We start from the raw sequence: 24765 nt of genomic DNA, 5'->3' as shown, positions 1-24765 counted from the left end.
GTGACACACTTCTATCAGCCTCCAACAAAGACAGTCATTATTCCACCATGAGGACCTGCTTCAAACTCTACTTCTCTCCATCTTTAGTTCTCTTCCTCTGTGCTGTAGCAGAGCCACAGGAGGGTGAGTCAAAGGAATTTATCTTGAGCAAAGCATTTTCTTTTTATAAAGTGCCGGTAACACTTCCTTTAAAGTTCTCGTGTATGATGGTGATCTTATGATGATTTTTTATAAATGTTTACAAGTGGTTGACTAAATTACTATAAATCAAGCATTCATAATGTTTTATAACTCATGACAGAGCTGTAATAAGTGGAGTAGAAACCAGATTCGCTTCAAAAAGACTTCAGTCGTTCAAAGGTTACTGGAACTTTGGAAATGAGGCAAATATTTCAAAAGAATCACAGTAATAATTGGTGGATTGTTCAAGGGAAGAAAGGAGTTTTGTACCCGAGGCACCCGAAAAGGAGCCGGCAGTAACAATATAACCAGGCGATCAGTCAGTAACAGGTCAACAGGAATCAGTAGAACATATTTTGACACAATAATGGCTTCACTCCTTCTCCTGCCCGCTGTTATCACGCCCCCCTTTGGAGGTGGAGACTTCTGGGATTGATGGCACATGGTGAAAAACCCCCATAGTTTTACAAATCACTGCAGAGTGTGGGTGTGGTTGGTAGAAAAGGAGATTTGATCATCAGAAAAACACTGTTTTCAGTGGGCGGGAGCTAAGCACATTTTCTAATGTTAATATAATAGAGTACAATAGAGGACTTGACAGCTTCTTCTTCAACTACTTTTTAACGCTGATTGCAACCAGCCATTGGAACCGTATCGCAAGTTATTAAGTTGTGTTTCAATATGTTATTAGTGTTGTTTTTGCGGTAAAATTAGTGTTTTCTCGAGACATTTACGCCGATATCTGCTCCGAAGACGTGTCGACAGAGACGTAGCTTCTGTTTAGCGTCGACTACGAAACTAAGATGACGGACGTTGAAGGTGGAAAGTGTCCATTGATCCAAACTCAATTTTGTGGCCGTCATACATTTTTGCACACTGCTCAGTGTGAACGCACTTTGTACTCAAAATATATAATGTAAGTGCAGAAGTAAGGGATTTTGAGACACACCACTGTTGTAAAAATCTGCTGATCATGCATTATACACCAAGTGCTACCACATTTCTTTTCACATTATTTATTGCAGGGGTTTTCAATCATACATCTCATATAAGAGACCAAAGTCTTTCGAGGCTGCGGGACAAAATGTAATTATTACCAAACTGCTGTAACAGGAAGTATAAGTCTGGTTGTGACATTTACTTGAAAGGCTTGTCTCCGTTTTTTTTTACTACATGAAAATGTATCTGATTTGATTGTGAGCCAACAATTCGGTGGGCCAGATTTGGCATCTGTCCACATCATCTCATTTGACTTGTTTTATACATTATTTTAACTTGTTATCTTCAACAAGGAAACCACACATGACCTCTAATACACTGTAAAAAAATGAATATATATATATATATATATATATAAGGCAAATTGGCCCAGGGGCAAAATCTGGCTCGTCGGGTCATTTAACATGACTCAAAAACATCATGTGTAAGCTTTACAAATGAGAAAAGATGTTCTTCTAGCGGAGTACAAATGCCAACCAAGACTCTGGTACACACAGATAGGAGGAAATAGGAGATAGAAAAAAAAACTTCTGTTGGTTTCATTGGTTCTATTGTTAAGGTTCAACTCTGGTTCTTATGTAAACTTCAGCAATCGGAAACACTCTACAAGCCAAATTCACTTTAATGTGGGTCAGGTTTCAGTGGAAGCCATGGCAAACAGGTTAAGTCAGGAGGAGCAACAACACATGTAAAAGTGTTCAACTGGATTGGATTTACGTTTCACCCCCTAAAACTCAACCATGATGCCTTATTTTTTAATTTTTGAAACCACAAGTTTGGATTGGATTAAACATTTAGCATCTCTTGTCTAATGAGTAGTCATTGTGTTTCAATAATAACCTTTTTTCCCCACCAGCACCAGTCGTCCACACCGAGCTAGGAGGCCTGAGAGGTCAAATGTTGACAGTCAAGGGAACAGACAATAAGGTTCATGCCTTTCTGGGTGTCCCCTTTGCAAAACCCCCCTTGGGCCCCGCACTGAGACTGTCTGCACCTCAGCCTGTGGAAGGATGGGAGGGAGTCAGAGATGCCACCAAACAGCCAAACATGTAAGTAATTTATATTTATAGAGCGCTTTTCCAGACAAGGGTCACAAAGCGCTTAAACAATCAAAACAATACTCCATAAAATATATGCTAAAAGGTCAAGACACCACCGAGACAAACACAGGAGTCTCAGAAAATGAAGGAAAAGCCTGCAAGAATAAAAGTGTCTTAAGACTTTTCTTGAAGAAGTCAGTAGATCCATCAAACACACAGAGAGAGGAAGATCGTTGCAAAGTTTAGGAGCAACAGCCTGGAAGGATTTCTCTCCTCAGGTCCAGTGAAGAGATTTAAGGATCGGAGAATTGTGAGTTCATCTACTAGAGCGGGTCAGAATTCTCGCTGCAGACTTCTGTATCGACTGCAGGCGAGACAGCTCCTTCTTGTTAAGACATGAAAACAAACTGTTGCAATAGACGAGAAGACACAAACGCATTCTCAAGTCATGATTTTAAAGTTGTAAAGTATGTGTGAAGAAAATAAATGATCTTGGCTATAATGGTGAACAAAACCAGATCAGATTTGTAATTTTTTTTTGTTTTAGGTGTTTCCAAGATAGAGAAACCAGTGTGGTTTTAGTTTCGATGGTACTTGGACTTCAAATGGAAATCCCTGGAGTGTCAGAAGACTGTTTGTACCTGAACATCTACACACCTGCAACCAGACCTCATGATGCCAAACTCCCGGTAAGAACAAGTTTTATTTAAATTTAAATAGCCTGCCTAAGGAATATTTGCCGATTTAGAGTCAACAACTTAAGTTGTTTTTTTTCTATCTCTTATTTAATAGTCTCTCCAATATTCAGCACCACATCCTCATTGTTAAATGACTGACAGATTTTTTTCTGGACAGGTCATGGTCTGGATCCACGGTGGAGGTTTTGAAATGGGTTCAGCTACAATGTATGACGGATCTGCTTTGTCAGCCTATGAGAATGTAGTTGTTGTATCAATTCAGTATCGCTTGGGACTTCTTGGCTTTCTCAGGTAAGTCATGTCTTGATGTCAGTAAATCAATACTGGCTGACTGAGAAGATCTGCTTTAAAGAAGAAACAGTTTCTATATTTATGACCCAGCACTGGCGATGAGCACATGGCAGGAAACTGGGGCATGTTAGACCAAATCCAAGCCCTGAAGTGGGTCCAGGAACACATTCACAACTTTGGAGGAGCCTCTAATTCAGTCACCATATTTGGAGAGTCTGCTGGTGGAGTGAGCGTCTCTTTATTGGTAAGGTTTTGAGCTTTGCTTTTTATGAACTTAAATCATTTATATTAAAATATATCTTAAGGTAGACCTTCTCACGATAGCAGGAGCATATAATATACTGTGTATATAATACATTTCCAGTTTTTTTTAACCCAGTTGGAATATAATAAACAAGGTAATTAGTAACAGAAAAAAAGAACTAAGTTGCATTTGTCATCGATCAGCTTCTCTCACCACTGACTGAAGGACTGTTCCACAAAGCTATTGCAGAGAGTGGCACTGCTGCCATGGATCCCCTTGTTTACGAAACGTCTCTCACGATGACCCAGGTGAGTCGTACCAATACCATTTTGCCTCATCAGATTATTATTATTTAGTATGCATATCTTTTCACATTTGTTAGAAACATTGTGATGAAGCTTCGGTGTGTGTTTCCAGATGATCGCAAACATGTCTGGATGTAGTGTTGACTCCACAGAGAAGATTACAGCTTGTATGAAGAACCTGGATATGGAAACAATTAACACGCTTGTCAAGGTACGACTTTGAATTTAATTAGATGTTATAAAAAATACTTAATTTCCATTTCCTGCTCTCAAGGACAAGACGTTAAAGTATCCTGTAGTCCTGGATGGACACTTTTTGACAAACCCAGTGAAACAACTGTTCGGGAATCAAAAACTTCTCAAAGTTCCGTTCATCGTTGGAGTCAACAGTGACGAAGGTGGTTATTTACTGACAAATGTAAGTCTGAATCCACCATACTCTTCTATTTGAATCCGATGTTATACAGCAATTCAACTACAGATCTATTTATACACATTATCAAGGCACATTACAAGCTATTTTTGTCTTTCCTTAGTTCTTTGCGCCTCCAAACTGGACTGAGGGACTGGACCGGGAGCAAGTTTTAAACATGATGTCAATGTTTCTCCCTGATGTAAAAACAGATGTTTTGAAACAACCCGTGACCATAAACTGATGCATTTGATCCATTTCTCAGGTCAAAATAAGAGAGTTGGTGTTAAAGAAATACGCTGGAACCTCAGACGACCCTGTAAAGAACAGAGATGCGTTCAGTCGGTACATCGGAGATTTCCGTTTCAACATTCCTGCTGTTGTTACGGCCAATGCTCACAGAGGTAACACTGTATCCAGGGTTATATAGTTTGAGTGATGTTCTGTGCTGTGTGACTCTGATCTGTATTCTGACAGATGCCGGCACACCCGTTTACCTTTACGAGTTCAGGCACATTCCCTCTCTTCTGAAGTCAAGAAGACCAAGCTTTGTTGGAAGTGATCACGGGGATGAAATATTTTCAGTGTTTGGATTCTGTTTCACGCAGTCTCATGTCAAATTACCTGGTGAGTCCACGGGGAAATATTTGCAGTTACTGATTTTCGGGATCACGATGTCAACTAATGTGTGGTTCCAGTTGCCTGCTTAGAAGAAGAGGAACAACTAGGCAGAACCGTGATGACCTACTGGGCTAACTTTGCTCGCACAGGGTAGGAAAGGTCAAAACATAAAACATCACAAGGAGAATAACAGTGATTCAAACTGTTCATGTAGGTCTCCGAATGGAAAGGGTCTGGTTCACTGGCCAAAGTACGACAAAGAGGAAGCTTACCTGGCAATCGGAGAGGATCAGGTAGTTGATCATCACCTCAAGAACGAACACTTCGTCTTCCTGACTGAGATTCTTCCAAAGAAGATAGAACAACTATATCAAGAAAAACAAGATCGGAACGAGCTGTGACTCTTGACATTTGTTAAAGATTTAGTAGAATATATAATGCCAAATACACAACAAAGACTATCCTCATATATATCGTTTGATGTTGTAGAAGGTTTTCATCTGAAGGATGTTGTCATGCAAACATGACATTTCAAGGGTGAGGTTAAATGCTTTAATATATTATTTTCAGGTGATTTTTAAGTTTCAGGTTACGGGGAATTCAAGTGGTCTGAGAGTAAACTTTTGACAGAACCTACTTGATGTCAGATCTTCTGATCTATTTTTCATAAAAGAACATTGACTTCTGCATAAAATACACTTAGTTCACTTTACCTTTGTGCACAGTTTTGAAATGAGAATTCAAATTGGTTAAGTCAGAAAGTGATTTAGACAACCTAAAGTCTACTATCAGATAATCATTCTGACCAAAAAACATATTAAATTAAAAGTTCCATTTTAAAGAGCAACAAATCTGAAAAGGAAACCCTACAGACTTACTTACATGTTTCAAAGACTGTAGTCGATCTCACAGTTCTGAGACTTACTTCAGCACATGTGTGGTATGTTTGTATTTGCCGGTTCCTGGGTATCGGTAGTGCTCCTTTAGGTCTGATCGAATAGGTTCTGGATCGCTATATCCCTGAGTCAACTGCTTTCACATCGTTTTCATCATCACTACGCAACAATACTGATGACGTTGAACACATGCCCTCGTTCGTCAAAAATATTAAAATCTTCTTATTGAGGTACACGTGCCACAAATCTCTGAAAATATTTTCCTTTCCTCGACAAAACTGCTTTGCCAAACATCTAAATCAAGTCAAATATTCGTTGGAATCCTTATTAAATATACATTAAAACATTTATACTTGAATCTGCCAAATATCTTTTAAATTGATCGATTCCCATGTTGTTTATTTCTGCCGATCGCCTGGTCACTTGTAGTCTGACTCAAGACAAGTAAGCTTACTGTTAACAGAGATTTCACTTCCGCTTATTTCATGCGTTTAAACAATAGGAATACACCGCAACTGTGCTTTATGTTTCTATTATTTTTTATTTAAACCGCGCTAATTGTTGAATCTTGGATGTTCATTTGTTTTTTCGATGCATATTTTGAGAGCCAAATTTTCTAATTTAACAATAACTAATTGATTCTAAACGATTAACGCCATTATTAGTTTCTTTGTTTAGAAAGCTTTCCAATGAGACCAACCTAAAGTTTGGATTTTAAAAAAGTTCACACCTCAAATATTGAACCCTATTGACGAAGAATATATTAGTGCATTTTCACCCGTTTTAATAATCCATAACTTTCTTAATATTTATCACAGGAAATTATACTTATATCACTAATAAAAAAAACTAATATTTTTTGTTCATCCCAAACATTACATTTAATGCAAATACTAGAATACACGTTTTCTTTCAAATAGTAAAAAGAAAAAAAGCGAATTTTATATACGACTAGATGTGATTTGGTCCATAAATAAACGTATATTAACAGTCCTATCGTTTAACCACTAGGCTACACTATAATCCCACTAGTTTCTGTAACTCTTCTTCCCACTTTCACGGAATATTTCACATGTCACAACAAAAGGTGAAAGTAAGCTGTATTAAATAAATAATATATTTAATATAGTTTACCCTTTAACAGGTTAATTCGTCAGTTATAATGTTGCTCTGGATATAGTTCTTAAATGTGATGCAAAAGTTGAATTCTTACCGGTATTTTTGCAGAGCTTTAAGTCGTGTGTCTCGTTTTTCAATTACTTTTTTTTTAACCAACTACATCTGAACTCTCAACTATCCGCCATTTTGGGGCCTTAATAGAACCCACCTTTAACTATTCTAGGACGCTGATTGGACCACTCTTTGTTGCCAAGTGATCATTTCACGTCACTGATTGGCTGACTGGTGATGAACGGGAAGTTCTTTCCTTTGAAATAAATGGAATTATGTTGTGACATTTGATGATGAAATTCGAACCACAGCAAGTGAGAATAATAATTTGTAAATATGATATTTGGCTTCATGCAAGTGGGATGTTGCCACTGACAGTTACATAATTGTTATATCAAAGAGAAATAATATAAAACTTTTAAAATTGAAATGAAATAATCTAGGAAACACTCAATATTTGTTAGACTTTATGCACAACGTGGAATAAAATATGTGGATTGTTAAACAATGTAAAAGAAAGCGCCTTTACTCATTGTGTTATGCACAGTACTTTTATTTTGAAGGATGTGTATTGTTCGATCCCGGATGTCATGTGTAACTTGCTCCGGGAAAAGTTGATTAACGTGTGTGTGTTCCAGCGGTCGTTCTTGAAGAAAATAAAGCAATGATTGAAGCTGTACTGAAGTGGAGTTTGAATCAAAATCCTTAACATGGATGTATTCAAAAAAATGACCCAAAACCTTTTATTTTACTTGTATTTATTACTGAGAAGAGCAATTAGCTGGAGAGCTCCCTGAAATAGCAGTCAGAGGTCAAACACAAATCACAAAATCTAGTTAGTGGTGTATAAATTAGTAAAAGCAACACATTCAAAATGCAAATTATTTTTAAAAAACAATGCACAGTACAGCTGGTCAACTGAGGAAACTACACAAGAGTACACTTGGGATCTGAGAAATATTCGATGCAATGTGTTTAAAAGGTCAATTTTCTTCTTTTTTTTGTTAATGTCAATAAAGATGCAGTCTGATATAAAAGTGCTGGCCTGTGGTTTTTAAGATTCACAAATACGCCCAGAAAAGTGCACTTGGAGAGGAAAAGCTACCGGGCACCACCAATAGGCCACGATGAGATACAATGCTATCACTGAGCTGCGTGGTAGGGTCAACTGTGTCCGTTTATACAAATAAGTTAACAAGCAAGCGTAATGTCAGCCTTTTTTTTTTTAACAAACAACAGATGCAATCAATGTCAAAAAATAAAGCGGCAGAACATCAATACACAAGCTGAAAGGTGAGTTCATTCATATTTTGATTCAGATCAGGTGTATAGTCACCTGGGCAACACAGCTTCACCTACTCCCAGTATATCAGTAGGTTTGAAACGACACACTAAGAGCAGTCGACGCAGAACAAATTATAATCTAAAGCGGATTCGAGAGCTTTCGTGAACAAATCATTCTTCTAAAAACTGACGGTAGGACGGATAATAATAATAAATTATTAGAAACTTGAAAACTCACAAGGATCATTAAGGCTGCGACGATTTAAGACGGTAAACTCAGAGCCAAAAGTTTAGGACTGACCACTGAAGGTGATGAACGAAAGGTTGTTGGGATATAAATCTATCTTGCAAGTTTACGATGGAGAAGCTCAAACTGGATGTGAGCTGGAGACACGAGGTCCACGTGGTAGTTCCTTTTGTGGTTGCCAGAGTTCAGATAACCCCCTTTTTGAGCTGCAATAGTTAATAAAGGCACCTGTTAGCTGCCAATGGAGCGAAGTACTAACATGGAAACCTTCTCGAAAAGCTGTGAAAGAGATTACAGGAGTTATTGGATGATGCAAAAAAGCATGACATTGTATAATTATTTTTTTTTTACATGTGACAATACATTTCTTTCATGACTGGCCAACAGCAATATGCTTTATATGAAATCAGCTTCTGATTTTAATTTTGAGCAGTTTACGTCCATCATTTGTCTTTGACAGGTCAGGTCAAAAGGGCAGCAGTCTAAAGAAATCTGGAAAGACTTTTATCTCCTTAGAAACCTCCTTCAACTCTTCTTATAGATGTGTACTCGGGTCTAAAGTTAGTGGAAAGTCAACATGATGGATGGAGGAGGCAGAATTGTAGCCCTTTATCTAATGTGAAAGTAAGAAATAAGCAAAATAAAAACAGATTGGGGCGGTACCAAGAGTTATGTTGATCCTTTAGAGGAGCTCATGTGCCTCCTATTGTCCCCTCAGTTTTATTTACTTTGGAACTCTACCCTCTCAAAGCCACCATTTAACATAAAGGATCTGATCTTAATCCTCAATCCTACATTTAGGAACATCCAAGGAGAAGGACTAGGAGTGATTGTCATCGTGACACTTTTTTTTTGTGTGAGAGGTCATTTCCTGGTTCAATACAGGGTCTTTTTCATGCACAAAATTTTAAGTATTTTTCAGCGTCTCTGAGAGGCCTGGTAAAGCATCTTGCTTGGATATAAGCATTTAACCCATTTTGAAGCAATTAAAAACACTTGACCTGACCCGAAAAACCCTCAAAATCTCACGACAACTAGACTCAACGATGTATCGTCCTCTTAATATAGTCATTCCATTACGAGTTAATCCATCAGAGACTTATGGTTGATTTTTAAAGGAATTCCTGGAGGGTCAAAATGTAGATTATCATTTTAAATAGTTTCAGCACAGTCTTAAACTTTTAGCACAAGATACAATCCGGCCATGCTTCAGCGTGGAATAGTACCTGACCACTACCTTTCAATTGCCATCTAAACCTTTGGCTAAGATAGCTGAGCGCAGCATGCATTGCAACGTGGTGGCCACTGGATTCGGGTATAATACTTTGGGGTTTAATACTTAAAACAACCTTAACACGGGTTAGGATGTGATTTTGAGGCACAATACAGTGTGATCTATGATTAGTGGTTGAGCGTACCATTCTTTCCTCATAAATAAATAAATAAAAAGTGACCTGTTGTCATTGGCACTGGAAGAGTCATTCCGAGTGAGTGCTCGCATGGGTACATCAGCGCGAGTGTGAGGGGGATGAGTGATACAACTGCTTTTTCTGGAACAGTTTAAACGCCTCCGAAGACATCTCTAGAGATTGAAGTCCAACGAACCGATGGGTTGTACCATTCTGCTGCTGCGTCCATCAAGACGTCCAGGACTGCATGTTGCACAGCATGGCCTCGAACCGCTCCATGTTTGGGGCGTGAGCGTGGGCCAGTTGGTCCGTCAGGCGACTGTACAGACTGAAAGACTTCAGCTCGAGCCAGATGAAGCCAAAGCGGTCTTTGTCGAACATCACGAAGAGGCCCGGCGTGCGCTCCGGACTCGTGAAGCCGTGTCCAGCGATGAGGCCGGTACCATAGAAGCTGGAAACGAGACGAGGGACGGAATAAATTATAAGATGATGATTTTTCTTAACATGAAATGCTGAGGTTTACTAAAGAGGTTATGTTCATGTTGACATTGATCTGTATGTTCTCAAACCATTTAAAAATGTCGTTGAAATCTTCAGGGAATGTTGATGATGAAGAACAGATGCACTAAAATGTCAATCAAGTTTTAAACCTACTATATCATACTATAACAACTATTAACGCTTACATTTGTCCTGTAGCTATGGGTTGCTAAAAGTAAAAAACCAAAGCACAGCATTTTTTTTCATTATTTAGAAAATATTTCTCACATTTGACAAAGTGCAACGAAATCTATTATATATAGAGTAGTGTTAAGAATAGTGTTTCTTAACTGTGATTATTTGAGTGATATTTGTAGTTTTTGTAAAGCACTTTGTATCAAATGCTGTTGTTTTTAACGTTCTTTATAAATAAAGTTGAGTTGAGTTGCTGTCCAAAAGTAGCTCATTGCGATCAGTGCCATTTGAAAACACAGGTCAAATAGTTGATATAGGACTGGGGTCCCCAAACAATGGCCCAATCTGCCCGGCCCCCTAAACAATAAAAAAAAAAAATCCAGACTATGTTTTTTGTTATTATAGTCTACCTACATTTTTTTGCTCTCCAAGAAATACTTGAAAGATGTTAAAGGGCAAAAACTGTTGATAACGTTCAACTTTCTCTCTTACAAACTGACCTTTGCCCCCCCGTCAGAAAAGGAAAAAGTTGTTTGGCCCTCACAGGAAAACAAAGGTTTGTGGACCACTGACATACGTGAAACAAACACAATCTGGTGCGCGCTGGAAACTTTTCTTAACCTATAACTGTATGTATAACACCTAGAAAAGGAGGAGGTTCACCATGACTCACCATTTTTGACAGGTCCGAGGGTAAACCTCATTACGAGCCATCACTCCGAGCGGCAGGACAAACGGCTGAGAGTCTGTAGCCTCGTTGCTGGTACCGGGTCCCAGCTGGCACCCGTCTGAACAGGCCCCGCCGAGGTGTTCTTCCTCCATCTCCTCTGCTGCGCTCGCAGCATCACCCTCCTTCTCCTCGGCGGGCGCTGCCGGAGGAGGAGCCGGGTTCTGGTTCTGCTGTTCCGACTCCCTCTGGACCTGCTCGTGGATCCCCAACACCAGTTGTGAGAGCTCCTCTATGTTCCGCTGGCGCTCCAGGTCCGGTAGAATCACCGGTCGACTTAGGTCGACATCCAGAGTGAGTTGACCCGCGGGAACATTGGGGTCGCCCTGGAAATAATAATAATAATCATTTTATAAAAAATAAATATTTATTTGTGCTTTAAGAGCAACTAATGTGTTGATTTAAGTGTATCTTAAAATGATCTCGGACCTCTATTGTATCATCAGTATGAAAACTCTCTTTTCATTGAAATATTTACATTAGAAAATCTGATTAAGCCCCGCCCACTGAAAACACTTTCTGGATGAAATCGGTTTTCCACAACCACGCCCACTTTGCTGTGATTGGTCAAGCATCAATGTTTGTTACCACATGACATCAATCCCAGAAGTCTCGAACCTAACCTAACATGTTGTCTAAATTACACTCTCAGTATAGTATATACTTTATAAACACATTTAAATATTTACACATTTTTTCTTTTATAAATGTAGTTATTTATGTATTTAGTGATTTCAACGTGTATTCATTTATGTATTTATGCATCATTTATTTATTAATGTATTGATACATTTAACAAAAAATAAAATCAGTAGTAATTTATTTATACATACTCACATTTATTTATTAATAAATGCACTTACGTATTTATAAATGTATTTATAATTAAGCCTTTTATTGTCCGTCATAAGTCACAAGGTGAAGTATGGGCTCCATATATAATAGCCCACAAGTGTGGGAAGGTATTTCTACCCTCAGGGACGAGTTCTTACAAGACTTGTCATGCTTACCGTGAGCTTGGTGGCTCTGGCAGACGTCCTATGAAAGCTGAGCATGACGATCTCTAGTCCGTGGCTGCCGTAGGTTCCTTTGAAGAGGCCCGGCTGCATCAGGTAGGACGGCAATTCTGGTGGCAGGTAGATTCTCCGGTATGTCAAGCAGTTGCTGATATAAAAAAAAGCCACTTTTACATTTCAGCCAAAACATTATGACCAGCTAGTCAAGTAGTCCATCTGTAATGACACCCGGAAGTTCGGTAAAGTACGAACGTTATAATATATTTTGATGTCAAACTCAATCACACAAGGGCCAAAAATTCATTAATGGTATAAGTCACGGGCCGAACAAAATGTACATTTACCAGGAAGTATGTGGTTTTGTATTTTTATACTCGCAGGCTTGATATATCTTGATTATCTCCGTTTTTCTCCTTCATCAAATACTTACCTAGCAATTTTCGGGTAAAACAATTGAACTTGTATCTCCACAATATCAACATGAACCTGATACTTCGGCAGAACACATAAAAGGACTTGGCGAGCACCGAGTTTGAAACATGTGGTCTAGAACATTCACAGATTTTCAACTGGACTGAGAACATCAAAATTTGGACTTTAGGTCAAGTGGTGCAGGAGGAGATTGTACTGCTGGTTCGAGCCATTAAGAAAAGATGTTTCCTTGAAAGGGTGTACCAGTCAGCAAAATGTAGATTTACTTTACAGAACCATCCCCTCAAGCATCACGTAGATACAACAAAATGTGGTTTTCTGCCACAAGCTAAATGTTAATTCTCCTGATCGAACCGCCTTGATAAAAATGTGTTCCGCCACTGTCTGTGAATAGTCATAATGCTCTTTGATTAAAGAGTTACCTCCAGTGTAGATGTCAACAGAAAGGTCAACTTTGCATTTTGAAAAACTTAAGATCAATCCAAAAAAAAAAAGGATGTTCTCATCACACGTACTCGTATTGACTTGTGTAAATAAACTTCATCAGGATCAGCTCCTGCATGTGTTCATGGAAGATTTCTTCCAGCGTCCGCCCCCACTCCTCCTCCAACCAGGTTCGAAACTCCTACGAGACACACATGCCAGGACTCTTAGACAAGAAGACACTACAAAACACAGCTTTATCAGAAGGTTGATGTAACAGACCTCCTGTCTGCCTCCTGGCATTCGGTGGTGATCGGTCTGATTACATTTGGTGGAGAATTCATCCAACTTCCCCGTCTAAAAATAACACACACATTAGACGACCCAATTACACAACTCAGTGAATGCAGAATTCAGCTTAAGAAGAAAATCTGGCCAAAAAACAGTGGATTTAAAGCGTTGCAAAATGATAGAAACTACTGTGCAATGACCTATGAAATGGTCAGGATTCACCACTATCACCCCCAGAAGAGAAGTTGTGAAATGGTGTTTAAATAAACATTCATGTCATGAACTAGATATATGTATATATATTAAAAGTTTAATGATTGTCTAGTAAAACAAAATGAGATTATCTTTTTTCCATAACAAGGACCATGACATGTGCACATCTTTGATAACCGTCTATAGAACGTACAATCAGGTCTTTTTAAACTCACTAAAGGAAAACGTGCAACAGAAATCAAAAACCCACATTTTTTTATTCACATCAATCAATTTCCTTCTTTTGTGTACTTAATTCATCGTTTTGCATTTTATATAGTAACGACAACAAAAGGAAAAGCAACAATATCAGGTGGTTTGGATTTAAACTACAATCTAAAATCATTTAATGTTAAAGCGTTAATACTACATGGACGCACAATATTGCCTGACAATGACAACATGAAGTGCTGCCGTCACAACCATGTAGATACACAAACAGTTATCATGTGAGAACAGGTCTGGTTGCGTTAGAAGGTAAGAAGAGGAAGAGACCAGAAAGATAACCATCTAGAAAATAAGGAACCCCTGGAGGAATATTAAGCTCACTTTATAAACTTTTTAAGAGAAGCAGAACGAGTGCACGAATGCTCCTTCCCAGATGCAAAACTAATAGACTCAGGGACTCATTCATTCCTCGGGCTATTAGAGTAGTACAATTCTGAGTTTGGGGGCAGGACTGGAGTGAAAGTATCATGATGTTCTATTCTATGTTAGTCTTTGTATCCTTTGTCTTTATTATTTTTCTTTGATCCATGTTCTTTATCTTTAGACATAGATTGTATCATCTTGTTATTTCTCTTGGTTCTTGTTCTTATTTTTATTTCTATGAATAATTGCTGTATTGCTGTGTCTAATTGGAAAAAAAAACAATTTTCTGACCTCCTGAGGGATCAATAAAGTTCTACCTAACCTAACCTAAAAAATATATTTTGGTGGTCAACCTTCTATGGCTATATTTCTGAATTGTGACGAGCATGGAGGTCCTTAAACATGAGTATAATTTGACAGAACTACGTAGCTTATCACGAACAGGACTTTGTCGCCCCCTTTTGACAAAAACTTTCAGTCGTTTGATGACTTTCGCTTTTTTGTTTTTCCGTAAAGCGCCTTTGTACCTGTATATCTCCTTTGTGAGGCCCCTTGTGTCCATACATGCACTCCACAATGGCCTTATTGCTCTCCCACATATGGATCCGGAACAGTGGACGCCTTCTCATGGGATCCTCCACCCGAGGGTCGTGAGGGGGCAAATACATCCATCCAATAATAAACAGACCGTCCACCTACGGGAGACATATTTTGACAAGGCGTTAAACCCAGGAACGTTGTCAAGGCGGTCTCGTACAAAGAAGGGTCTATATAGCTCACCACCACGTTGAGAAGACCGCCGTACGGGCCAATGTCCGGCTGCCAGAGGCCCAGGATGTGTCTGTAGGGATGAAGCACTGCAACACAACAGTGCAGAGTCATGATGACGCACACTTCCATCCTGTCTGCAACACGTCAGGCTCTCCAAACTAGTTAGGGTCACACGCTAGACAACTTCCGACCGGATAAGTTGTTAGAATTCAGAGCCCGTCAGGCTTCATTTAGAAAGTAGTTCATCACACTTTAATCGGTTATTGACATATTTAGAAATGTCAAATTCCACATGCACACAAAGTCCACGTGCAGAGGTCGCACATGTACATACGGCGTATATACACGTCTCTATACCCCATGTGCACGTAGTCCGGGAGGAGCTTCATAAAGCGTCCAGATTTCACCCGAGGGTTGACACCTGGACAGGTGCGACATGACTGTGTGTGAGATATACACACGGCCACACAACACTCACAAGGTCAGACTAACAAAACTACAAACTGGAAAACTGTTACCACCATTATTATTTTTACTTCAATTGTAAATATAAATTAAAAGTTTTTAGGACTTGACTTTAACTTTTGTTTGTTCTGTGTTCAATGAAAGTAATAAAGCTTTTTTTCTAGATAATATTTTTTCTATGAAAATGGAAATTAAATCGCATAGAACATTTCCTTTTTTTATGATGTCATAGGATAATTACACGTTTGATTTTTCTTTCCAACTGATAAAGACCATTATTTCTTCCGTCTTTTGATGAGTTGATGAGGTTTCACAATAGCTCAGTAGGTGGCGCTATTAGCTTACAAATACCGTTGCTTTTAATCGTCTTTAAAAATGAGGACAGTGGACGATGATATCTCATCAGTAATTTGCTCTAGATTCACGTTATAAAAACGTCACATTAATTTGTGGCCGACATCACGGATTTTAAAGGATGACTTTTAGACACATTGAGTTCATTCAATGATTGTACGGAGAGAGTTCTGTTCAGGCACTTTCATATGAACCCAGCTTATCAGAAACGTTTAGACAGTAAACAAGCAGAGATCAGATGACAAGTGTCTCTTTTGCAAAACTCACGTTTGACGTAGAGATCCCGGCTTGAAACACCTCCGACCTCCATACGCCTGAGATCCTCCTTCATTCCAAACTCTGCATAGAAATAAATACAGTATATTAGTAGATCATTCCAAACTTAGATGGAGACATTTTAGAGCGACTTTCACCGTCTCTTTTAAGGCACCAGCTGCTCCGTTTTTGAGTTTCTACTCTTACTTATTTTACGTTCCTTGTTTTTTAGCAGCACGTGCTAATAAATAAACAACTGATAAACATGATAAACAACATAGATTCTGATTTCTGAACTTTGACACTGAAAAGCAGAAGTCTTGGGTCTTAGGAAGCTGTTTTTTTTCGTACTTCGTTCTAGGCGGGCTGCGACAACACTACATATATTTGTCGGAAAATAACATGAAAAAATGTTAGAAAACTTACCAAGAAACGGTGATAAAGGGACTAGGAACTAGTTCAAACGGATTGGATAAGAAGATTTTGAAAGAACCGTAGTTTAATTCCAACTGCTGCTTTTCACACACCGTTCAAAACTACCAAAAACGTCGCGTTGACCCGTTAGCGTTAATATTTCACACTAATTACATTTTAAAAAGAGGTTTAACCTTGTATTAGGTAGTGGTTTCAAAAGGTTTACATAAGACTTTTAAAACATGTGATTTTCATTCTGTAAAATATTGAAGGACTTTTTTTAACAAATGACCACTCAGCAAATATTCGTACTGATTGTTCTGTCCCGTTAGGAAATAACGGTTGTAAAGTGCAACAAAACCTGAGATGACCCATTCAGCGTGAACGGAGGTGCTTGAGCACACTCAGTCAAAGTCTGGGTCACTATCATTTATGATATGATCAGGGCGTACACTGATGTTACACTCTCCTTTAATTCTTACAAAACTTTCTTCTTCTTCACATAAGACTAACTCAGGGGGTCCAAATTAGAATCCTTTAGCAGTCAACGTTGTAGGCCAAGCAAATGTATATTTAACTAATATAGAAGTTGATCGTCTTTTCATTCTGTAATTCATAATCGTTCTCTTATCTCATCACTGGCACCTACTTAGGTCACTTCCACTATGTTCATACTAAGCCTATCGTAACCGGTTGAATAGACTAGAGATGCTTAACCGGTTGAAATAAGCCTCGTATGAGTTGCATTCAAGAACTCATGTACATTTCAAACTCCAGTTTTGTACATTAAAAACAAATAATAAAATAAGGTTTGCTGCTTAATGTACACATTTCAAAAACACCTAAAGGCAGAAGTAACTCCCACCATGTTTACAGAAATATTTATTTTGTTTTACAATTAACATGTAGGAACTTAACTGATTTAGGGCTTCAAGGGAGGACTTTTCACCAGAGTGACATCAGAATGTATAATTTAAACCGTAATCTCGTTGGGCGAGATTTCAGACGGGAGAGAACTTTATTAAGTAATAACTTCATAACGGAGCAACGTCAAGATGAATGAACTACTGCATCTTGAAGAGGACGACTTCAACTTTTACAACATTTTAATAAGTCAGGAGAGTTTTCACGTTAGGTGCCCTTTAAATAAAATAATCTTGCGCTCTCCATTTTCGATTTGCATCAATGGCAGACGATTTTGGAATCCTCACGATGGAAGCATGGTACACAAACTGGTCTAGAGACAAGGCTTCTTATGAACGTGTATGAACAAGAGGTTTTTAGCTGGTTGAACCCCCCGCTAATTATGCAGAGACTTTTCAACTGGTTACGATAGGCTAAGCATGAACAATTATCTACATTGAGACAACATCCAGCGTCCACATGTAATAGCAGAGTTTGACGTGTTTCGATTTACTTTTACCTACCTATGGGTTGACATTTTTTGAAACCGTAAATTCTCATGTGCAAAGTGAATCACAATTTTCGTGTGAATAAATGTAACAAACCTAAAACATGTCATGTTCAAAATGTTTCTGGAGCTCATGGCGTAAGAAAATGGGAAGGAAGTTGAAGAAATGTATCAGCTAATCTTTTCATCGTGACAAATGAATATGTGTATAAGATTTAAAAAAACGGAACGTTGAGAAGTTCACAGCCTACTTTGACTATAACAAAAACACATTTCAATTCTTTAATGAACACAGTAAATTGTTTTTAATCCATTAGCATCAGAAAAATATGTAGTCTTATTTTTTACACATTATTCAGAGACACATATTACAAGTAGCACAATTGGCGGAACAGCAGTTTTATTTATTTATTAATTTGTTTTGTGTAGGTACTATTTCACATATGTTAACCTGCTTTATCATGATTGCTTCATTCATTTTTTTTTATTAATGATTTATTTGTATTTAATTTTATGGTAATGTATTCCATTTTATTTTAACTTATTGTATTTTTTTTTTTTATTAATTTCTTTGTATTCCATTCATATTATTTAATTTCTATATCATATACGCATCAAAACAAATTGCTGTGTTGTGTTTACAACACTGGCAACAAATGATTTTCTGATTTTAAATGAAGATTATTTTAGAAGGTTTATGTGTTATGGACAAATATAGAATTTACAAAAATGGATGCTAGTTGAGTGCTACTTGTTCTTGTGCTCCAATAAATAAAAATAATTATTCTTTATGGAAAATCAGACTTTGACTTACATTTTATTATCATCCTTAAACACAAAAAGAATCGTTTGTTTAAACAAGAGTAAAACCTGTGCAAGTGTAAGCACCGTCAGTCAAAGGTCATAACACAGTTCAGAGTAGGACATATTCATAGTGCAGAATGTTCTAATAAAGAGGTGTGGCCAACACGCCCGTCTCCACATTTCTATCTCAGCTATTGCGTCACAGAGCGACGTCCCGCCGCCACCGTCGCCATTAAGTTGTGCCACTTTGGAGGATCTTCCACCTGTTGTTTCCTGCCGCAGACCTCTGAGCAAGACGGATTAAACAACACATTTAAAACTCTATTCTAAAGTGTCAGACTGTCGCAATGCAACGCTCTGGTTTTAAATATAAAGATGAACAGATACGTTTGCATTAAAGCAAGCGACGCAGCACAGAAATCATGAAGGAGCGTGAATTAAATATGAACGACACAGCTACATCCGACAGGCCGGTAGAGTGGGATTCTTACTTCTCTGATCGCTCAGTCTAGAAAAACCAGACCCGTCACGAAGCGTAACATCAAAGGAATGCGAGGATAAACTCCATTGGTCTCAGCGGAAAAAAACGTATCTTGTTGTTGACCGACAACAGCAACACAACACACTGAATATCAGTTGAGTGTGTTGTGAAGAGACAGAGCAGCGTCTGCTCTTCCTTATGGAATTCATTTCTCTACAGTAAACCTTAACAAACATCGTGTTTGATGAGATGAAGATGCGTTTCACAAAATATCCCATTTTATTTTATGTTCAATTTTTATTTTTTTGGTCTGTTACCATAATTCCAACACACATCAGGCATCAGGAAAAAAAACAGATGGTTCTAATTAATTATCATATAATATAAATAATAATTAATATATTATATAGCAATTATATTGATGAAGTATATTGTTGAGAAAGTGAAACCGCTGACTTTTAATTTTTATGTATTGCTTGAAGTTATTTTTGTAAAAGTTAAGGCTTCTGTGCTGAGTAATTGTGTTTAAAAATTAAACATTTAACTGCAAAACTAGACAACCTTTTTTAAATAAGTGACATAAATGGTTTGAATATAAAATGATCTTGTTTGACGCACAAAGCGTCTTATGTACATGTGTATAGCCAAACCATATAGACTATGCAACATAAAATACTAGACACTTATTTTTAAAAAATATACGGAATTCTTTACACGCCCAATATATATTGAACTAACTTGTAAGTAAGTAAAGTAAGTAAGTAATATTTATTTATATAGCGCTTTTCCAGACCAGGGTCACAAAGCGCTTTAACAATCAAAACAATACTCAAAAAAGTATATACTTTAAAGATCAAGATGTATGTATTAATGTATCACCACAAGTCAATAAGTTGAGTCAATATTGCACACAACGTTCACCGGAGTAAGTCTGAGGACTTTGACTAGACGGAATAGTTGGGTTGAATCAGCTGTTTTGATTGACAGCTGGTCCATCCAATGAAATCTTTTAGTGGCAATGGGCTGACCTTATGAGTGATGACGAATTTTGACTGTTAAAAGAGTTGACGACCAATTTAGTAATCAATGTTGTAGTTTGTTTTATTATTTAAGCTTTATTATAGCTTTTTAGCAAAGCCTTGGCACACTCATTGTTTTCGCTGTTATTACCGTAATCTGTAACGTTTGAATGAAAGTGTTTCTTATAAAACTGCAATTTCCCAAAAGTCACTAAGATTTACTTCATAATTCAGAATATTATTTCACAATTTAAACATTTAAACCTTCTTTCAGAAGAGCGGGATTTCTGGGATGGATTTTCCCTGTTGTTTTAAAATTAAAGAACTTTAGACAATCAAGCTCATGGTGGATCGGTCAGGCTTGTGTCTTCATCACTATTATGAGACCAGAGAGAGATTCTTTTATATTTGTTTTTTTAACTTCTGAAAAAATTGAAAGCTCCATTTCATATTAATATGTCTTGTTTACTTTTATTCAGTCATTTTTTTCCATGTAAAGTCGATTTAACAATCAAATCGTCTTTATTTTTCGTTGGCACATAAACATTAAAGAGCTGCAACCTTATTATGGTTGTATAAGAGTCAGTTCATGTTGGATTGAAAAGATTCATCTGTGATTAATTGATGATCAAAATAACCATTTTTTTTGTTCGCCCAATTTCCGACCCATTGATAACTCTTAAACCATCAACCATGAGCAGGATGATCCTACATAGAACCAGTAAAGGAAATATAACCACAAAAAAAATACCAAAAATACTTGGGTTCTATTGTCAAAACGGTTTCATATTTAATAGCCGATTTAAGTTTTTTTCTTCTCAGTTGATTTGACATGTGGTTATAAACTGATTCATCAATGACCTTTGCACTCCGATCTAAAACTAAAATTCGTCTCTATCAGTCCGATAAATGGTGGTAAAAAGAGATCAGAGGTCAAAGTTCAACCCTGACACTATATTTTGTGAGTGAGACTAACCGAGACCTACTCGGTTAGGCAGAACTTTATTAGTATGTTTCATTAGTTATTACTATTATTACTAGTCTCAACCAATAGTCTTGTGGTTGACCTAGAGAGGGAGAAGTGACCAGAAATAACCTGTGACTTGACATGGAAATGAAGATGGATTTGAGATTAGTAATATAGTAATATAGTAAGTAAGTAAGTAAGTAATTTTTATTTTTATAGCACTTTTCCAGACCAGGGTCACAAAGCGCTTAAACAATCAAAACAATATTTAATAAAGTATATACTTTAAAGGTCAAGATAAAACTGATAGCACAACAGGAGTTCCAGAAAATCAAGTGAATATATAGTGCATATATAGTAAATATATAGTGAATATATAGTGAATATGTAGTGAATATATAGTGAATCTATAGTGAATATGCAGTGAATATATAGTGAATATGTAGTGAATATGTAGTGAATATATAGTGAATATATAGTGAATATATAGTGAATATATAGTTAATATGTAGTGAATATGTAGTGAATATGTAGTGGATATATAGTGAATATATAGTGAGTATATAGTGAATATATAGTAAATATCTAGTGAATATGTAGTGAATATCTAGTGAATATATAGTTAATATGTAGTGAATATGTAGTGAATATGTAGTGGATATATAGTGAATATATAGTGAATATGTAGTGCATATGTAGTGCATATGTAGTGAATATATAGTGAATATATAGTGAATATTAATAAATATCTAGTGAATATATAGTGAATATATAGTACATATATATAGTGAATATATAGTGAATATATATGGTTTTGAAGATAAGAAAATCCAGGGTTAGCAAGATACACCTGGTCTACATTCTCTTGCTTTGATGTGTGATAAGAGTCAGATGTTTATCAGTGGTTCTGACCGGGCCTGACAAGATAACAGTGACCCAGACTGAGAGCCGATAACATACATGTCTCCGCAGGTCCAAATGAGACCCAGGTTCTCCTGACGATCTCTGTACCTTTCACGCAGCGCCTCCTCCAGATGGTCTCGGTGTTGAGGATCTGCCTGAATTTCTTGCAGACCAGGGCGACGTTGGGCAACACGGTCCCGGGCAGGAGGGAGAACACCTCCACCAGCAGCTCCGGGGGCAGCTCCGAGAGAGACTGCGGGTGTAGCGAGAGTCCGGGGTCGACGCGGGTGTTGACGCGACCGTCGCTGGACGGGCCCCCATGTCTACCTCCTCCTTCTCCTCCGCCATGGTGGCCCACGATCCGCTCTCCCTCCTCCTCGTCCATGTCGGAGTCGCTGGCCTGGTCCTGCTGGTTCTGCCGCTGTCCTCTCCGGCACCGTCGGGACTGCCCTACTCCGCAGAGCCTGGCACAGACCGCCATCTGAAGTCAGCGCTCGGGCCACATTACGTCACTACGACAGAACCCGCTAGTGCAGTGAGATCGCCTCCTCCCTCCCTGGCGTCGTGTTATAAATCTCGCGAGAGTTTTACGTCGAACAAACTCTCGTAGCGGTAAATAATGTTTAAAAAAAAAAGAAAAAGGCGAATAAAAATAAGTATCAGCATATACGTAGAGTCTAGCCCAAAATGAACACAAATTAATTTCTATTTCTTATTTTCTCCTTCAAGAAACTTCTTAAGACGTTTTTATTTGTTCAGGCTTTTCCTTAATTTTCTGGAACTGTGTTATCAGTTTAACTTGCCCTTTAAAGTATATACTTTATTGAATATTGTTTTGATTGATTAAGCGCTTTGTGACCCTGGTCTGGAAAAGCGCTATATTAATAAAAATTACTTACTTACTTACAAAAATAGACTAGTTGTCATTGCACAGGAAAACAGCAGTGAAACTGGCAACGAAATTTCGTTACTTTGCAACCGTTAAAAAAAAACACATCAGAGAGATGTATATATAAAAAGTATAAATGTAAATATTAATAAGTTAAGAATAGTGCAATATAGTATAAACAGAATAAATAGGTTAGGTTAGGTTAGTAAGTAAGTAAGATAGTAATTTTTATTTGTATAGCGCTTTTCCAGACCAGGGTCACAAAGCGCTTAAACAATCAAAACAATATTCAATAAAGTATATACTTTAAAGGGCAAGATAAAACTGATAACACAACAGGAGTTCCAGAAAATCAAGGAAAAGCCTGAACAAATAAAAACGTCTTAAGATGTTTCTTGAAGGAGTCAGTAGATCCATCAAGCACAATGATGTATATATAAAAAAGTATAAATATAAATATTAATAAATTAAAAATTGCAATATAGTATAAACTGAATAAATAGGTTAGGTTAGGTTAGGTAGAACTTTATTGTTCCCTCAGGAGGTCTCCTTCGGGAAATTATTTTTTTCCAATTAAACACAGGAATACAGCAATTATTCATAAAAATAAAAATAAGAACAAGAACAAAGAGAAATAAAGAGAAAGAACAAGATGATACAATCTAAGTCTAAAGATAAAGAACATAGGTCAAAGAAAAATAACAAAGACAAAGGATACAAAGACTAACATAGAATAGAACATCATGATACTTTTGCTCCACTCCTGCCCCCAAACTACAGAATTGTACAATCTAATAGCCCGAGGAATGAATGAGTCCCTGAGTCTATTAGTTTTGCATCTGCTTCTCTGCTCACTGATGACAGTGTTCAGAGGATGACTGTCATCATACATTTTTTTTATTTTTATAAATATTGCATATAATAATTAATGTATATAAAGTATAAAATAGGCAAAACAAGCTTCTCATTCTGATTTACGTATAAACCAAGAGAGGCTAGTTCATTTGTTCAAGAGGAGACAATATTAAAGTCTTTTTTTTTATACAAGTTAACTTTATTTTAAAGGGAAACTAATGTTAAAAGCCAACTCTCCTGACTCAAAAATGTGTTTCAAATGTTGAAGCTTCATTCCTCCTCCAGCCAACTGTTATCCCGGCCTACTTTCTTTATACAACCAGTAGCAAGTAAGTAAGTAATAAGTATTTATAGAGCGCTTTTCAAGACCAGGGTCACAAAGCGCTTAAACAATCAAAAATATACCTCAAAAAAAAATTACTTAAACGGTCAAGACAACACAGATACAAACACAAGAGTCTCAGAAAATCAAGGAAAAGCCTGCACGAATAAAAGTGTCAAAACCAGTCTCCTGCAGGTGGAGACTTCTGGGATTGAAGAACATTTCATCTCAAGAAAAATAGTTTTTCAGTGGGCGGGGCTTAAGGACATTTTTCTAGTGTAAATATTTCAAAAGAGAGTTTTGTACATTAGACACATACTGATGAGTCTAATAGAGGTCAAAATTTTAAGAGACACTTAAATACTCATGTAAGTTTCCCTTTAAATACTTAAAATGATTGTTTAAAAATTGCTTTTATTACTTTGTTTTAATTTATTTTAAGGGAGAACAATCTCTCAAATGCAGAATGAAAAAAATAAATAAATAAAGTAATCTTAAAATATTACTTTAACAAGTTATGTTTATAAATAAACAAACTAAAATAATGTTTTCGCTGTTTTGTAGTTTTGGTTAAAGGCCGTTTTAATACAGTCGTGGGGCCACAGATGACCCCCAGAGCCGTGCTCAGGTCTGGTTTTAGACAAAACAGTTG

General features: G+C 37.3%; 2 protein-coding genes across 4 annotated transcripts; one reads left to right on the top strand and one right to left on the bottom strand.

Moving 5' to 3' along the window:
• On the top strand, positions 1-7533 carry LOC148073685 (pyrethroid hydrolase Ces2e-like). The gene is made up of 13 exons (XM_087797017.1): positions 1-123; positions 2036-2228; positions 2767-2908; positions 3075-3208; positions 3299-3452; positions 3656-3760; positions 3870-3968; positions 4032-4175; positions 4294-4371; positions 4435-4573; positions 4647-4796; positions 4868-4940; positions 5005-7533. Exons 1-13 carry the CDS (start codon positions 48-50, stop codon positions 5189-5191), a joined length of 1674 nt encoding a protein of 557 aa, XP_087653143.1. The 5' UTR covers positions 1-47; the 3' UTR covers positions 5192-7533.
• A 64-nt stretch (positions 7534-7597) lies between these two features.
• fbxo31 (F-box protein 31) lies at positions 7598-22618 on the bottom strand. Of its 3 annotated transcripts, none has more exons than XM_087797023.1 (10): positions 22156-22618; positions 16061-16132; positions 15309-15395; positions 14984-15060; positions 14731-14898; positions 13352-13426; positions 13162-13271; positions 12209-12362; positions 11145-11524; positions 7598-10247 (listed from the first exon to the last, which is right to left on the bottom strand). In XM_087797023.1, exons 1-10 carry the CDS (start codon positions 22526-22528, stop codon positions 10025-10027), a joined length of 1719 nt encoding a protein of 572 aa, XP_087653149.1. In that variant the 5' UTR covers positions 22529-22618; the 3' UTR covers positions 7598-10024. The 3 variants fall into 3 exon arrangements, with proteins under 3 accessions (XP_087653149.1, XP_087653148.1, XP_087653147.1); XM_087797022.1 differs by lacking the exon at positions 15309-15395 and having other exon boundaries at positions 11145-11212; positions 11285-11524; positions 22156-22616; XM_087797021.1 differs by lacking the exon at positions 15309-15395 and having other exon boundaries at positions 22156-22617.
• Between the last annotated feature and the right edge of the window lie 2147 nt (positions 22619-24765).

The sequence above is a fragment of the Callionymus lyra genome, chromosome 8 (genome assembly GCF_982586985.1).
Source record: "Callionymus lyra chromosome 8, fCalLyr1.hap1.1, whole genome shotgun sequence".
Classification (NCBI taxonomy): domain Eukaryota; kingdom Metazoa; phylum Chordata; class Actinopteri; order Syngnathiformes; family Callionymidae; genus Callionymus; species Callionymus lyra.
This window is presented reverse-complemented; position numbering and strand designations above follow the sequence as displayed.

Excerpts from the sequence above, each read along its gene's own strand:
- LOC148073685 (XM_087797017.1), top strand. The coding sequence starts at position 48 with ATGAGGACCTGCTTCAAACTCTACTTCTCTCCATCTTTAGTTCTCTTC. Across the intron at positions 2,229-2,766 it reads GCCACCAAACAGCCAAACAT|GTGTTTCCAAGATAGAGAAA; the intron begins GTAAGTAATTTA and ends TTTTTGTTTTAG. Across the intron at positions 4,574-4,646 it reads TACGGCCAATGCTCACAGAG|ATGCCGGCACACCCGTTTAC; the intron begins GTAACACTGTAT and ends GTATTCTGACAG.
- fbxo31 (XM_087797023.1), bottom strand. The coding sequence starts at position 22,528 with ATGGCGGTCTGTGCCAGGCTCTGCGGAGTAGGGCAGTCCCGACGGTGC. Across the intron at positions 15,061-15,308 it reads TAGAGACGTGTATATACGCC|TGCTTCATCCCTACAGACAC; the intron begins GTATGTACATGT and ends GTTGTGTTGCAG. Across the intron at positions 14,899-14,983 it reads GCGGTCTTCTCAACGTGGTG|GTGGACGGTCTGTTTATTAT; the intron begins GTGAGCTATATA and ends TGTCTCCCGTAG.